Source organism: Leucoraja erinacea, chromosome 29 (genome assembly GCF_028641065.1).
Source record: "Leucoraja erinacea ecotype New England chromosome 29, Leri_hhj_1, whole genome shotgun sequence".
NCBI classification, from domain to species: domain Eukaryota; kingdom Metazoa; phylum Chordata; class Chondrichthyes; order Rajiformes; family Rajidae; genus Leucoraja; species Leucoraja erinaceus.
The window spans coordinates 25,536,214-25,552,375 of NC_073405.1; the positions used below are offsets into that span (position 1 = coordinate 25,536,214).

The 16,162-nt window shown below is 45.0% G+C and overlaps 1 protein-coding gene across 1 annotated transcript in view; it reads left to right on the forward strand.

The window, feature by feature from the left end:
- Positions 1-12,557: 12,557 nt before the first annotated feature.
- The window catches only part of LOC129711340 (guanine nucleotide-binding protein subunit alpha-11-like), a 66,635-nt gene continuing 63,030 nt past the window's right edge, over positions 12,558-16,162 (forward strand). Inside the window, exon 1 of the mRNA XM_055658931.1 lies at positions 12,558-13,533. Within this exon, the coding sequence (XP_055514906.1) occupies positions 13,380-13,533 (154 nt within the window). The 5' untranslated portion in view covers positions 12,558-13,379. The remainder of the gene's footprint in view (positions 13,534-16,162) is intronic.

Sequence of the window (16,162 nt, forward strand, 5' to 3'; positions counted from 1 at the left end):
TGCATTCCAGGTTGATTGCATTCGTCCAAACAGGGCGGACCATGTGAAGGTTTCAATCTCCTACCCCAGAGTCTCTGCTGACCATCAAACACTCATAAGCAGTTACATTTTATTTTCCCCATTCCCCCCCAATTCATCTGCAGAATTTGGCACTCACTTGCACACTAGGGGGCCATGCAAACTCCACACAAACACCAACAGAGGTCAGAATTGAACCCGGGTTATTGAAGGTGTGAAGTAGCAGCCCGACAAGCTGTATCAATGTGCTGCAATACTTGCATGCTTTATGATAAATACCTTTGTATGACAGGCTGACCAGAGATATTGTAAAGCAGGAAAAACATCAGGCTCTAATGAAATTGATTTCAAATATTTGTTGACTGAATGCATATTGTAGTATTATATAAGATGTGTATAATTACCTTGTCTTCAACAATGACTTATAGAGGTATATAAAATCACGAGGGGCATAGGTAAGGTGAATGGACAGTCTTTTCCTTTATGTAAAGGAGTCTAAACCTAGAGGACACAGATTTAAGTTTATAAGGGAACAATTTAATGGGGACATGGGGGGCAACCTTTTCACACAGTGGGTATGTGGAACAAGCTGATCAAGGCTGGTATAATTATGATGTTTAAAAGACATTTAGACAGGTGCATGGGTAGGAGCGGTTTAGAGGGATATGGGCCAAATGCAGGTAAATGACATTAGCTCAGGTAGGCTGGCATGGGCAAATTGGGCTGAAGGGCCTATTTCTGTAGAAACAAAGAACTGCAGATGCTGATCGATGTACAAAAGGACACCAAGTGCTGGAGTAACTCTGGGCCAGGCAGCGACTCTGGAGAACATGGATAGATGATGTTTATGGTTGAGTTCCTTTTTCAGGCTGTTTGCAGGGGGTGAGGGAGAAGAAAGTTACAAAACGATAGAGGCAGGGCAAAGCATGGCAGGTAATAGGTCGATACAGGTGAAGGGGGTGTATAACTCTCTGACTATTGTATTATCATCCTATATTAGTAGACCATCTGTAGTGGTGCAATATGCCCATTGAGGTTGGCACAAAATCCGTACCAAAGCCCAACGAAGGCACTATAATATGAAAACAGAAAATGTCCACATATTTCCCACGTCAGAATCTGTTTACTCAGAATGAGAGTTAACATTTCTCAGTATTTGGCAGTATCTTTATGGTTATCCAGATCTCCATCATCTGTAGGAGTAATGCATGTGTGAGCACAACCAGCCAAGAACTTAAATCGAATGGTTTTGATAACAGATCATGATGGATTTTGCAAGGTATTGCATGTAAGGTGGGTAAAGGTTTAGATGGCACTCTCTTTCCATCTTTAGTTTAGTTAAGGTTGGTGACACAGAGTGGAAACAGGCCCCTTGGGCCACCGAGACTGCACCGACCAGCGATCCCTATACACTGGCTCCAGCTTACACACACTAGGGACAATTTACCAAAGCTTATTAACCCACAAACCTGTGTGTCTTTGGAGTGTGGGAGAAAACCGGAGCACAAACGTACAAACTCCATACAGACAGCACTCGTAAATCAGGATTGAACCCATGTCTCTGGTGTTGGAAGTCAGCAACTCTAACGCTGCACCACCTTCTATATGGGAAAAAGTAATGTTCAAAATATGTCTTGGCCGGCGAAGCAATTACACCACATTTAATTTTAAATTTGACCTCTATTAGCTGATCTTGGATGGAAAGAGAGTAGAATTAAATGGATTTAAGAAGGAACTGCAGATGCTGGAAAATCGAAGGTAGACAAAAGTGCTGGAGAAACTCAGCGGGTGCAGCAGCATCTATGGAGCGAAGGAAATAGGCAATGTTTCGGGCCGAAACCCTTCTTCAGACTGATCGACAATTAAATGGATTTTTGGTTAATGAGTTGTTATTCATTAACTAGGATCTAGGCTCGTGTTTGCTGCCAGCTCCCCAGTGTTGATGTTAAGTGTGTGTTGTACTCATCACATAATGAATGTACTGTAAATCACCTGAGGAGAACGGGAATCTGACCCCTGTCTGTCTGTAACATTCTCAGATCTGTCTGAAAGCTAACATGGCAATTCACGCTGGGGGAAAGAAAATCAGTGTCATGACGGAACGTGGGAAAGTACTCGGAAGTAAATATGTTTCTTGTAGTTTCCCCTTCCATTTTAACAAAGGTGATGTAACTGCTCCAGATTTCTTGCTCAATACCTTCAATTAAACCTGCAAAAATAATTATTAGTATGTCAGAGATTTATGGCTGGTGACAAAGAAATTCCACAAGCATCTCTTCAAAGGAATCAGACAATGTTATTCATAGTGACAGAGTAGTTTGAGTCGCTACTTGCCGCATGAAACCCAATAAGAGATTATTTTCGTTTGATTACTTGCATTCAAACATTTTTAATTTTTAATGAATTCATTCTGACCGTTCCTTTCAGCCATTGAAAGGTGTTTTGTTTGGCAAAGGGTGCTTTTAAAAGGTTTTATCCAGTCAGGTGTAGAAAGTAATGCTAATGTGTGTATGCGGGCCACTGATTTGGAGCAGGGACTTCCATCTCCATCCGTCTATTCCAATTTCATGAAGGGAAATGGGAAGGTGTAGGTGCTGGGTGGGAGGTGACATTTCTGTTGTTTACTGTCCTTTAATCACAGGACAATGAGAGCCTTAATTTACCACCTGACATCCCTGTGCCCCATCTGGATTAACACGTCTTTCTCCTCTTTAGTTCAGTTTAGAGATCCAGTGAAGAAACAGGCCCTTCGTTCCACCGAGTCCGCACCGACCAGCAATCCCCGCACATTAACACTATCCTACACACACTAGGGACAATTTGACATTTATACCAAGCCAATTAACCTACAAACCTGTACACCTTTGGAGTGCGGGAGGAAATTGAAGATCTCGGAGAAAACCCACGCAGGTCATGGGGAGAATGTACAAACTCCGTACAGACAGCACCCGTAGTCGGGATTGAACCTGGGTCTCTGGCACCGTAAGGTAACAACTCTACTGCTTCGCCATGGTGTCACCAGCCGCCCTCTTCTCCCTTCCCTCATCCCCTTCCACTTATATTATTATCTCTGTTGTCACAATTCACACCTCTTCTAACCTGATCTCACACTTTTTTGTCTTTTCATCTTTGGTCTTTGCCCAACCATCTATCTATCAACCCCCCCCCCCCCCCCCCCCCCCCCCCCCCCCCCCCCTCATCTGTAACCACCTATCACTTGCCAGGGTTTGTCCTGTCCCACCTCTCTTCCAACTTTCTCCCCCTCCCCGCCTTCCCCGCACCACAATTAGTCTGAGGAAAGATCCCAACCCGAAACGTCAGCTATCCATGTTCTGCAAAGATACTGCCTGACCCGCTGAGTGACTCCAGCACTTGGGTCATTTTTTTGGGAGCCTTCTTTGATTTGTGAGAACTTCCTTCCTAATTCCAATTACTCACCCTCAGGAGTGAGTCAAGTTGAGTTTATTGTCGTATGCACAAGTACGATGTGGTACAAGTACAATGAAATTCTTAATCTCAATGAAATGTGCCAACATCATCAGAGACCCACACCATCCTGGTCACACACTCATCTCACCATAGCCATCGGGAAGAAGATGCAAGAGCCTGAAAAATGTAACGTCCAGGTTCAGGAACAGCTTCTTCCCTTCAGCTCAGGCTATTAAACATGACAAATAAGCTCTGAACTACAATAGACTATTATTATTATAGAAACATAGAAAATAGGTGCAGGAGTAGGCCATTCGGCCCTTCGAGCCTGCACCGCCATTCAATATGATCATGGCTGATCATCCAACTCAGTATCCTGTACCTGCCTTCTCTCCATACCCCCTGATCCCTTTAGCCACAAGGGCCACATCTAACTCCCTCTTAAATATAGCCAATCAACTGGCCTCAACTACCTTCTGTGGCAGAGAATTCCACAGATTCACCACTCTCTGTGTGAAAAATGTTTTCCTCATCTAGGTCCTAAAAGATTTCCCCCTTGTCCTTAAATTGTGACCCCTTGTTCTGGACTTCCCCAACATCGGGAACAATCTTCCTGCATCTAGCCTGTCCAACCCCTTAAGAATTGTGTAAGTTTCTATAAGATCCCCCCTCAATCTTCGAAATTCTAGTGAGTACAAACCGAGTCTATTCAGTCTTTCTTCATATGAAAGTCCTGACATCCCAGGAATCAGTCTGGTGAACCTTCTCTGTGTTCCCTCTATGGCAAGAATGTCTTTCCTCAGATTAGGAGACCAAAACTGTATGCAATACTCCAGGTGTGGTCTCACCAAGACCCTGTACAACTGCAGTAGAACCTCCCTGCTCCTATACTCAAATCCTTTTGCTATGAATGCTAACATACCATTCGCTCTCTTCACTGCCTGCTGCACCTGCATGCCTACTTTTATTGCACTATAATACTTTGTTTATTGAGTGTGTGAGTATGTGTATATATACACACTGACCTTTTTTTTTCTCCCGTTGTGTACTATGTTCACATATTCTGCTGCAGCAAGTAAGAATTTCATTGTTCTATCTGGGACATATGACAATAAAACATTCTTGGCTCTTGACTTGACATCATGTATTAACTGCTTTTAAAAAATTAAAGAGCCAGAAGAAAAGAAACAACATTTCTGCTGAGGTGAAGGACAAGAATGATGGAATACGAAAGGAATGATGTTGCAAGCCAAAAGATGATTGTACGATAAGCAGAGGAACTAAAGCACTGATCGGTTTCATTGGACCCACACATTTCTTTAAGATTAATACTTTCATTATACATGTACCACATTGTATTTACGCATGTGACAATAAACTCAACTTGACCCGATCTTGAGGGTGAGAAATTGGTGACAGGTTGGGAGGAGGGAAATTCTCACAAACCATTGAAAGCTCCAAAAAAACACAACACAAAGTGCTGGAGTAACTCAACGGGCCAGGCAGCATCTCCGCAGAACATGACTCGGTGACTTTTCGGGTCATGACCCTTCGGGGGGAGAGAGAAAGCTGGAACAGTGTCGTAAGATCATATGTGATAGGAGCAGAATTAGGCCATTTGGCCCATCATGTCTACTCCACCATTCAATCATGGCTGATCTATCTCTCCTCACTAACCTTATTCTCCTGCCTTCTCCCCACAACCTCTGACACCAGTTGGGGCAGGACAAAGCCTGGCAAGCGTTAGGTGGACACAAAATGCTGGAGTAACTCAGCAGGTCAGGAGGCATCCCTGGGGAGTCAGAATGGGCGACATTTCGGGTCCAGACCCTTTCTTTAGTTTTAGTCTCTAGATTAGCTTTAGTTCCTATGCTTATCGTACAATCATCTCTTGGCTTACAACATCATTCCTTTCGTATTCCATCATACTTGTCCTTCACCTCAGCAGAAATTTTGTTTCTTTTCTTCTGGCTTAATTTCTTTAAAGCTGTTAATTTTTGATTGTAGGTCACTCCTCTGAGACACTCAGTCTGTTTCATTCTCTATGGTTACTGACTGGCCCATAGATTGTTCCTAACATTTCAGGTGATCTATCCCTTATCAAAAAGGAAAGTGTCAGAAACAAATAATTCCCACTTAGTTTCGAGATAGATCGCGGAAACAGGCCCTTCGGCCCACCGAGTCCACGCCGACCAGCAATCCCCGCACACTAACACTATACCACACACACTAGGGACAATTTACAATTAAACCATGCCAATCAGCCTACAAACTTGTACACTTTGGAGTGTGAGAAGATACTGGAGCACCCGGAGAAAACCCACACAGGTTATGAGGAGAACGTACAAACTCCGTACCTAGGTCTCTGGCACTTATGGAGAAAGTGTAGAAAAAATGAACTGCAGATGCTGGTTTATACCAAAGAGAGACACAAAGTGCTGGAGTAACTCAGCGGGTCAGGCAGCATCTCAGAAGACAAAGTTTGGGTGAAGTTTCCGGACAGAATTCCCTCTTGTTGCTTTTGATAACATTCAAATGTAATTATTTGCCTGCAAACGTTTTTACTCTTTTAGTTGAATCTCCCTTCACAGCAATCATTTATAGAAAGGACCCCCCCCCCCCCCAAAAATGCTGGAGTAACTCCAGCACTTATTGATTTTCTGTAAACCAGCCTCTGCAGTTCCTTGTGTCTACCTTTATTGAAAGGATATTGTTACCAAATACAAACAATCCCATTTAGCACCAAGGGAATCAATTTATGCAATTGACTTTTTGGGCAGCTGCACTGCCTGCTTTTATAGAAACAAGGAACTGCAGATGATGGTTTACAACAAAATGCGGGCGGAACTCAGCGGGCGGGCAGCGTCCCTGGAGAACATGAATAGATGACGGTTCAGGTTGGGACCCGTCTTTAGGCTGAAGTCTGAAGACGGGTGGGATGCCTGGGATGTTAGGACTTTCATATGAAGAAAGACTGGATAGACTTGGTTTGTACTCGCTAGAATTTAGAGGATTGAGGGGGGATCTTATAGAAACTTACAAAATTCTTAAGGGGTTGGACAGGCTAGATGCAGGAAGGTTGTTCCCGATGTTGGGGAAGTCCAGAACAAGGGGTCATAGTTTAAGGATAAGGGGGAAATCTTTTAGGACCGAGACGAGGAAAACTTTTTTCACACAGAGAGTGGTGAATCTCTGGATTTCTCTGCCGCAGAAGGCAGTTGAGGCCAGTTCATTGGCTATATTTAAGAGGGAGTTAGATGTGGCCCTTGTGGCTAAGGGGATCAGAGGGCATAGAGAGAAGGCAGGTACAGGATACCGAGTTGGATGATCAGCCATGATCATATTGAATGGCGGTGCAGGCTCGAAGGGCCGAATGGCTTACTCCTGCACCTATTTTCTATGTCTATGTTTATGACCCGCTACGTCACCGTTCCATCTTCTCCTGGGATGTTGCCTGAGTTACTCCAGCACTTTGTTGGGCGATCGTTTCGCCGAACACCTCCGCTCGGTCCGCAATAACCAAGCTGACCTCCCGGTGGCTCAGCACTTCAACTCCCCCTCCCACTCCGTCTCCGACCTCTCTGTCCTGGGTCTCCTCCATGGCCGCAGCGAGCAGCACCGGAAATTGGAGGAACAGCACCTCATATTCCGTTTGGGGAGTCTGCATCCTGGGGGCATGAACATCGAATTCTCCCAATTTTGTTAGTCCTTGCTGTCTCCTCCCCTTCCTCAGTCCCCCTGCTGTCTCCTCCCATCCCCCAGCCTTCGGGCTCCACCTCCTTTTTCCTTTCTTGTCCCCGCCCACCCCCTGCCCCCGATCAGTCTGAAGAAGGGTTTCGGCCCGAAACGTTGACTATTTCCTTCGCTCCATAGATGCTGCTGCACCCGCTGAGTTTCTCCAGCTTTTTTGTGTAAACTTTGTATCTCTTGTTTTGCCTGATTTAATAAACAAATTCTGGCAGGTACTCTTCAGCTGATGAAATGATTCTTCTGTGATGCACACCAAGTAATTTTCAGAGTTGGTGGGGTCCATTCACGTAGCATTTGGCTTCCTAATCCTTGATCAGAATTTCTTTATCCCCTACAACTGATGATTTATATCCCCCACTCTTATTATCAGGGAACTGTCTTCCAAATACATCTATAAGTCTAAACTCATGCTGTCATAGTCACCAATAAGTGTTTGTCGAAGATAGGCAAAAAAATCTGGAGAGAAGGAATGGGTGACGTTTTGGGTCGAGATCCTTCTTCAGACTTAAGAAGACAGTCTGAAGAAGAGTCTGGACCCGAAACATCACCCATTCCTTTTCTCCAGAAATGCTGCCTGTCCCGCTGAGTTACTCCACTTTTTTGTGTCTATCTTTGGTTTAAACCAGCATCTGCAGTTCCTTCCTACACAACAAGTGTTTGTCTCATGTGGTATCATTTAGGCAGGATATCAACGACACATTCTTAGTGAACAAATTAAGAATAATTTTAAACTGACTGCAAATTCTGAATATTTCTAAATGAAAAACGTGCATTTTTTAGACACAAAATGCTGGAGTAACCCAGCGGTGTAGAAGGGAACTGCAGTCGCTGCCTCAAAAAGGCTGGCAGCATAATCAAGGACCCACTCCATCCTGGCCACACTCATCTTCCCGCTCCCTTCAGGTAGAAGGTCTGTACAGGAGCCTGAAGACTGCAATGTCCAGGTTCAGAAATAGCTCCTTCCCCACAGCCATCAGGCTATTAAACTCAACTGAAACAAATCTCTAAACATCAATAGACCATCATCTGTTTATTTGCACTTTATCTGCTTATTTATTGATGTGTGTATATATTTATTATATAATGGAATATGGATGCACTGATATGATATGTTCTGTATTCGTGCCTACTGTATTCCATTGTGCTGATGCAAAGCAAGAATTTAATTGTCCTATCTGGTACATATGACAATAAACTCTTGGCTTGACTTGGCTTGAGATGCTGGTTTCCACCGAAGATAAACACAATGTTTTTAAGAGCTTTATTTGGAATGCAAGTAATCTGGGTGTCGGTATTCATTTGTTCTTTACAATTCGCAAATGGGACGAGCTTGGATAGGGCATCAGTCGGCACGGACAAGTTGGGGTGAAGTGCCTGTTTCCATGCTGTACGACTATGAGGCTACTTTAATGCAAACAAGGTAAAGAATAACAAGGTACATCTCTGTTCAGTGACTAAAAACTCAGTTTGCCTGATGGGAACTACAGCTCTGAATGTGAGAGGTGTTTTAGGTGAAAAGGCCAAAATGTCTTGGATTGCTTTTATACAATGGATTAACCTTTGAAGCACGGTTGCTGCTTTTGAAGTGAAATGTTCTGCACCAGCAGTGTCCCACAATCAACAATGAAGTGATGGACCAGTTAACCTTATGTTGTTGGCACTGTTGGTTGATGTGGGTCACAATAGCAAGAGTTCATAACTTTATTCCTTCAATTGTCTCTCCAACATTTATTTCCGCAAACACAAGTAAATCTCTCTCCACCGTGGCAAGCTACCTTTGCCACCAGACCTACCTCCTCTCCTTCCCCCTTCATCTTTCTTTTAGACTTTAATTTTCGAGATGCAGCATGGAAACAGGCCCTTCGGCCCACCGAGTCCATGCCGACCAGCAATCACTGCGTACACTAGCACTATTGTACACACAGGGGATAATTAAAAACTTTACCAAAGCCAATTAAACTACAAACATGTAGGTATCTGGGGTGTGGGAGGAGATTGGAGCACCTGGAGAAAACCCACGCGGTCACAGGGAGAACATACAAACTCCGTACAGACAGCACCCGTAGTCAGGATCGAACCCGGGTCTCTGGCGCTATAAGGCAGCAACTCTACTGCTGTGTCACTGTGCCACCTTCACACTGTTGTATCCCTACTCTATCCTTACCCTTATTCCCTTGCCTTATTCTTTCCCCTATTTGCTCTCTTACTTCAGCCATTCCCTCCTCCTCTCCATCCATTCCCTCCACCCACTCCATCCCACCTCTCCTCCTCATCTCCCGTGTCTTCCATCCATCCACCCCATTACATTCCTGTGATCTTTCTGCTCACATTGCTATCTTCCCAATTGATCACGGTATTCCGTCTCCCTCCTACCATCTTCCCTCATCCTCTCCTCCCTCCACCTGCCACCTCCATTCTCCATTCGTCCTGTCTCCAACCCCCCACTCACTCCTTTCTCCATCTCCATACACTCTCCTTATCTCCATTCCCTCTCTTTTCCTCTTGACATCTCCACTCCCAAATGTAAATTGTCCGTAGTGTGTGTCGGGCAGTGTTAATGCACTGGGATCGCTGGTCGGTGCGGACTCGATGGGCTGAAGGGCCTGTTTCCGCACAGTATCTCTAAACTAAACTAAACCTCAAAGTCTCCTCACAGGTCCTGGTGAGCAGTGGCGGCGGGAAGGTTCTGTGAGCAGGAAGCTGCCGAGGCCGGGCCCTGCTCATCCCCGAAGACCATCAAGAGAGAGTCAAGAGTGTTTTATTACATGTCCCATATAGAACAATGACATTCTTGCTTGCAGCAGCACAGCAGAATATGTAAACATAGTACACTGTAAACAATATAATAAACGAGAAAACATTTCAGTGTGTGTGTATATACACATACTTACAAATACACATACATATACACGCATGCATACAGTACCCTCCATAATGTTTGGGACAAAGACCCATCATTTATTTATTTGGCTCCGTACTCCACAATTTGAGATCTATAATCGAAAAAAACCACATGTGGCGAATTGTCAGATTTTAATAAAGGCTATTTTTATACATTTCGGTTTCACCATGTAGAAATTACAGCAATATTTATACATAGTCCCCCTATTTCAGGGCACCATAATGTTTGGGACACAGCAATGTCATGTAAATGAAAGTCGTCATGTTTAGTATTTTGTTGCATATCCTTTGCATGCAATGACTGCTTGAAGTCTGCGATTCAGGGACATCACCAGTTGCTGGGTGTCTTCTCTAGTGATGCTTTGCTAGGCCTGTATTACAGCCACCTTTAGCTGATGCCTGTTTTGGGGACTAGTACCCTTCAGTTTTCTCTTCCTCATATAAGAGGCATGCTCAATTGGGTTCAATTGGTGATTGACTTGGCCACTCAAGAATTGACCATTTTTTAGCTTTGAAAAACTCCTTTGTTGCTTTTGCAGTATGTTTGGGATCATTGTCTTGCTGTAGAATGAACCGCTGGCCAATGAGTTTTGAGGCATTTGTTTGATCTTGTGCAGATAGGATGTGTCGATACACTTCGGAATTCATTAGGCTACTACCATCAGCAGTTGTATCATCAATGAAGATAAGTGAGCCAGTACCTTCAGCAGCCATACATGCCCAGGACATAACACCCCCACCCCGTGTTTCATAGATGAGGTGGTATGCTTTGGATCTTGGGCGGTTCCTTCTCTCCTGCATACTTTGCTCTTGCCATCACTCTGATATAAGTTAATCTTCATCTCATCTGTCCACAAGACCTTTTTCCAGAACTGTGGTTGCTCTTTTAAGTACTTTGTGGCAAACTGTATCCTGGCCATCCAATTTTTGCGGCTAACCAGTGGTTTGCATCTCTGTATTTCCGTTCATGAAGTCTTCTGCGGACAGTGGTCATTGACAAATCCACACCTGACTCCTGAAGAGTGTATCTAATCTGTCGGATACATGTTTGTGGATTTTTCTTTATTATAGAGAGAATTCTTCTGTCTTCAGCTGTGGAGGTCTTCCTTGGTCTGCCAGTCTCTTAGCGATTAGTAAGCTCAACAGTGCTCTCATTCTTCTTAATGGTTGATTTTGGTAAGCCATTAGATGTCTCTAACAGTTTTATTCTTGTTTCTCAGTCTCATAATGGCTTATTTGACTTTCATTGGCACAACATTGGTCCTAATGTTAATAAACAGCAATAGAAGTTTCCAAAGGTGATGGAAAGACTGGAGGAAAGACAAGCTCCTGAGAGCTCTTTTATACCTGCATTAAGGATCACTTGAGCAATTACAAACACATGTGAAGCTATGTGTCCCAAACATTATGGTACCCTGCAATGGGGGGGGGGGGGGGGGGGGGGGGGGGGGGGGGGGGGGGGGGGGGTATATAAACACAGCTGTAATTTCTACATGGTGAAACCAAAGTGTATTAAAATGGCCTTTAATAAAATCTGCAATGTGCACTTCAACCGCATGTGATTTTTTCTATTATAAATCTCTAATTGTGGAGTACAGAGGCAAATAAATAAATGATGGGTCTTTGTCCCAAACATTATGGAGGGCACTGTGCGTACACACACAAAAAAGCAATAATTATCCAATAATAACAATAATCACCTTTGTGGTTCAGAGCTGTAGGGAAGAAGCTATTCATGAACCTGTACATTATGGTTGTCAGGCTCCTATACCTCCTTCCCAATGGCAGGGGTGAAATGCGTGTGTGGCCATGGTGGCCATGGTGGTGTGGGTCTCTGATGATGCTGGCTGCCTTTTTGAGGCAGCGACTCCAGTAAATCCCATCGATGGTGGAGAAGTCAGAGCTAGTGATGGACTAGGCAGTGCTCACAACCTTTTGCAGTTTTTTTCTCCCCTGGGCATTCAAGTTGCCGAACCAGGCCGTGATGCAACCAGCCAATATGCTCTCCACTGTACACCTGTAGAGGTTCAAGAGAATCCTCTCTCTACCGAATCTCCGTAATCTTCTCAGGAAGTAGAGGCATTGATGTGATGTGATTGGGAACCGGGGAGGAGGGTGGAGGGAATCTGCGACGGCTGCGGACGCTGGATAACGGGTCAGTAAGAAGAACCGTGAGGTCTTATCTTCCGTGCCCTCAAGGTTGGCTGTGGGAGGCGCCTCCCCAGGGGAACAAAGGCTGAAGATGTTTCCAATAATGGGAGAGTCTAGGACTAGAGGTCATAGCCTCAGAATTAAAGAATGTTCCTTTAGGAAGGAGATGAGGAGGAATTTCTTTAGTCAGAGGGTGGTGATTCTGATTCATTCAAGGCTGTGGAGGCCAAGTCAATGGATATATTTTAAGGCCGAGATAGATAGATTCTTGATTAGTGCGGGTGTCAGAGGTTATGGGAAGATAGTGCGGGTGTCAGAGGTTATGGGAAGATGGCAGGAGAATGGGGTTAGGAGGAAGAGATGGATCAGTCATGATTGAATAGCGGAGTAGGCTTGATGGGCCGAATGGCATAATTCTGCTCCTAGCACTTATGAACTTTTGAACTTATGGCTGGTGAGGAGAGGGAGGACAGTTTGCGGGCTGACCAGTTGGAGGCAACTGCAGCTGAGAAGGTGAAAATGGTGCCAAATCCTGGTGACTTGCATATAGTGAGCTGTCTCTATGCATTCTGTACTTAACCGGGGATTGTACTTATGTACGGCAATATTCTTACTGACCTGTATGCAGAGACAATTTCACAGTAAACTTTTGAACCCCTGTGGCCAGCATCCCGCCAAGGCTGGCACGGTTTACACAACGCTGGTTCCAGATCTATCACACTCGACTTGTCGTTCAAGACTTTCCAAGTGGGATGAAGTCGCCGGCGCCAAATGAGTTCACTCGACAGCCACAGATTCAGTATGATTTCATTGTGGGCGTGCCAGAGATTCTTGGCTGTCGTTTTGAAACTAGATTTTCTTCCAATCCGCGAGTTTTAAAGGAGTTTCTCTCTCTCTCTCTTGCTCACACTGAAGAAGAAGCTTTCAAAAAGCTTCCATAGCCGGCCTGTTACCGGCAGGGAGGTCGCTGGAGTCGATTCTGTGTTGGGGGAAAGTTTCTACTTGGCAGATTCAAGGCGAAGTTTGGCGATCTACACCCAGTTTCAGCTCTGTGAGTGAGTTGTGTGTGTGTGTGTGTGTGTGTGGGGAGAGACAGTGAGACAGCGAGGCTTCGGGGCTTCCCTGCTCACATGGCCGCTCGTCGGCGCCTCCTGCCTCGCTGCCCCTGCTCCTGCTGCATGACAGAGGACGAGAAGGTGGCGTTTGACATCAACAAAAAGATCAACCAGGCGCTGCTTCAGCAAAAGAAGAGACGGAAGCGGGACCTCAAGCTACTGCTGTTGGGTAAGCGACTCCCAGACTCAATTAAGTGAACCTTGCAGACCCAGGCAGGGAGACACAAGGAACTGCAGATGCAAAAAGACAAAGTGCTGGAGGAACTCAGGCGGACCAGGCAGCATCTGGAGAGGGAGACAAAGAACTGCAGATGCAAAAAGCCAAAGTGCTGGAGGAACTCAGCCGGACCAGGCAGCATCTGTTGCGGGGAAATTGACCTTGTTTTTGTGTTGTGGGGGAGAAAAAGACACAATGTGCTGGAGTAACTCAGCGGGCCAGGCAGCATCTCTGGAGAGCATGGATAGGTGAAGTTTTGGGTCGGGACCCTTCTTCAGACTGGTTGGGGCCCTCCTTTAAGAAGTTCCTCCAGCAGTTTTGCTCCATATTCCAGCATCTGCAGTCCCTTGCACCTCAATTTCCACGGCAACCGAAATGTCTGTTACGTTCTACAGAGGAAGTTGGTTGTCGAACTTTTAACAGCTTTTTAATGTATTGTTGTTGAAAGAAGGGTTGCATAGTTTGTGGTTTGTGAGTCAGTCGTTGATTAGAACTGTGTTGGAGTTGGAGTCGGGTGATAGACAGTGACTCCTCGCACCCATGCGGTACCTCGATCGGCAAAGTTAGTATCACCGGCTAATGAAAGCGATGCGGAAAGTAGACTTTGATTTTTCACCATCTCACAGCGCCCCAAAGCGTTCGGTGGACGCTGTAACGCAGCTATTCAGACAGTCAGACAGTCAACGGAGTGGGATCTGTGCGAGAGGTCAAATGGGTCCGTGGTTTAACGTAGGTAGACAAAAAATGCTGGAGACACTCAGCGGGTGCAGCAGCATCTATGGAGCGAAGGAAATAGGCAACGTTTCGGGCCGAAACGTTGCCTATTTCCTTCGCTCAATAGATGCTGCTGCACCCGCTGAGTTTCTCCAGCATTTTTTGTCTACCTTCCGATTTTCCAGCATCTGCAGTTCCTTCTTAAACCCGTGATTTTATGTCTCAGGTAGAAAAATAAAGGGCATCCCTGATAAATAACAGCACCCCACACTCGCCCAGTACTACTATTGGTCTCCAGTCTCAGAGGTTTCTGAACTTTTTTGAAGTTTCATTTCAAATATATTGGGTAAATATATGGATAGGAAGTGTTTATAAAGCGGCTATAAAACAAACGTAAACAAATGTGCTGCATTTACTTGTATTATTTGCATGCGTTTGATAACTTGGTTAGTATGGACAAGGTGGGCCAAAGGGCCTTTTCAGCGTTGTACACCTCTGTGACTCGAAATCCTAATCTGAGGAAAGACATTCTTGCCATAGAGGGAGTACAGAGAAGGTTCACCAGACTGATTCCTGGGATGGCAGGACTTTCATATGAGGAAAGACTGGATAGACTCGGCTTGTACACGTTGGAATTCAGAAGACTGAGGGGGGATCTTATAGAAACTTACAAAATTCTTAAGGGGTTGGACAGGCTAGATGCAGGAAGATTATTCCCGATGTTGGGGAAGTCCAGAACTAGGGGTCACAGTTTAAGGATAAGAGGGAAGTATTTTAGGACCGAGATGAGGAAATCATTTTTTACACATCTGGTGAATCTGTGGAATTCTCTGCCACAGAAGGTAGTTGAGGCCAGTTCATTGGCTATATTTAAGAGGGAGTTAGATGTGGCCCTTGTGGCTAAAGGGATCAGGGGGTATAGAGAGAAGGCAGGGATGGGATACTGAGTTGGATGATCAGCCATGATCATATCAAATGGCGGTGCAGGCTCGAAGGGCCGAATGGCCTACTCCTGCACCTATTTTCTATGTTTCTATGAAATCTTCCCATTCGGTAATTTCCACCACTACTCATTTACAAGTTTAACCCCTTGAATGCCAACTTTAAATATTAATCATTCAATGGACCACCGTTCCACCCCATCATGTTTCTGCCCCCCCCCCCCCCCCCTTTAATTGAGTTACCAACAGCTCCCATTGCCCAACTCTAAATGGGCTTTATTCCATCCATTATTCAACTCTTCCAGTGCATCTTTCCAATGATATATGAACACAGTTGGAGAAACCCTGGTCTAGCCTCAGCACTGGGCCTGGAGGATCAGTCTTCTGACTCAGAGGCAGGTATTCGCTGAGCCACGCCTGACATTTAATTGCAAGAGTGTGATGTGTAACACAAGCTAACTAACTTGAATCAAACATTAACTTGAATCAAACGCCACAAGCTTTCCTGTCAGAAGGCGCCTCATTCCAATGTGATTTTAGTAAGGTACACCCTAAGCCCGCGAGTCAAGAAGGAACATTATAAATGATCTATTTGTTAATCTGCACACTGATAAAACATTGTATGAATCTAATGCTGCCTGGTTTAAGGGCCTGTCCCACTTTCATGACCTAATTCACAACCTCTTGCCCTTGACTCGTACTCAAAGCATGGTCGTCACAAGTTCGTAGGAGGTCATAGGTAGGTCATAGCAGGCCGTGATGCTAGTTGTAGGTACTGGTGGCATCAAGTAAGTCGGGGCGTTTCTCTAGCATGATGAAAAATGTCCACGACTAATAAAGGTCGTGAATTAGATCGTGAAAGTGGGACGGGCCCTTTAGAGGGCATTAGCGATGAGGAGATGTTGGACAATCCTGGATACAAAATG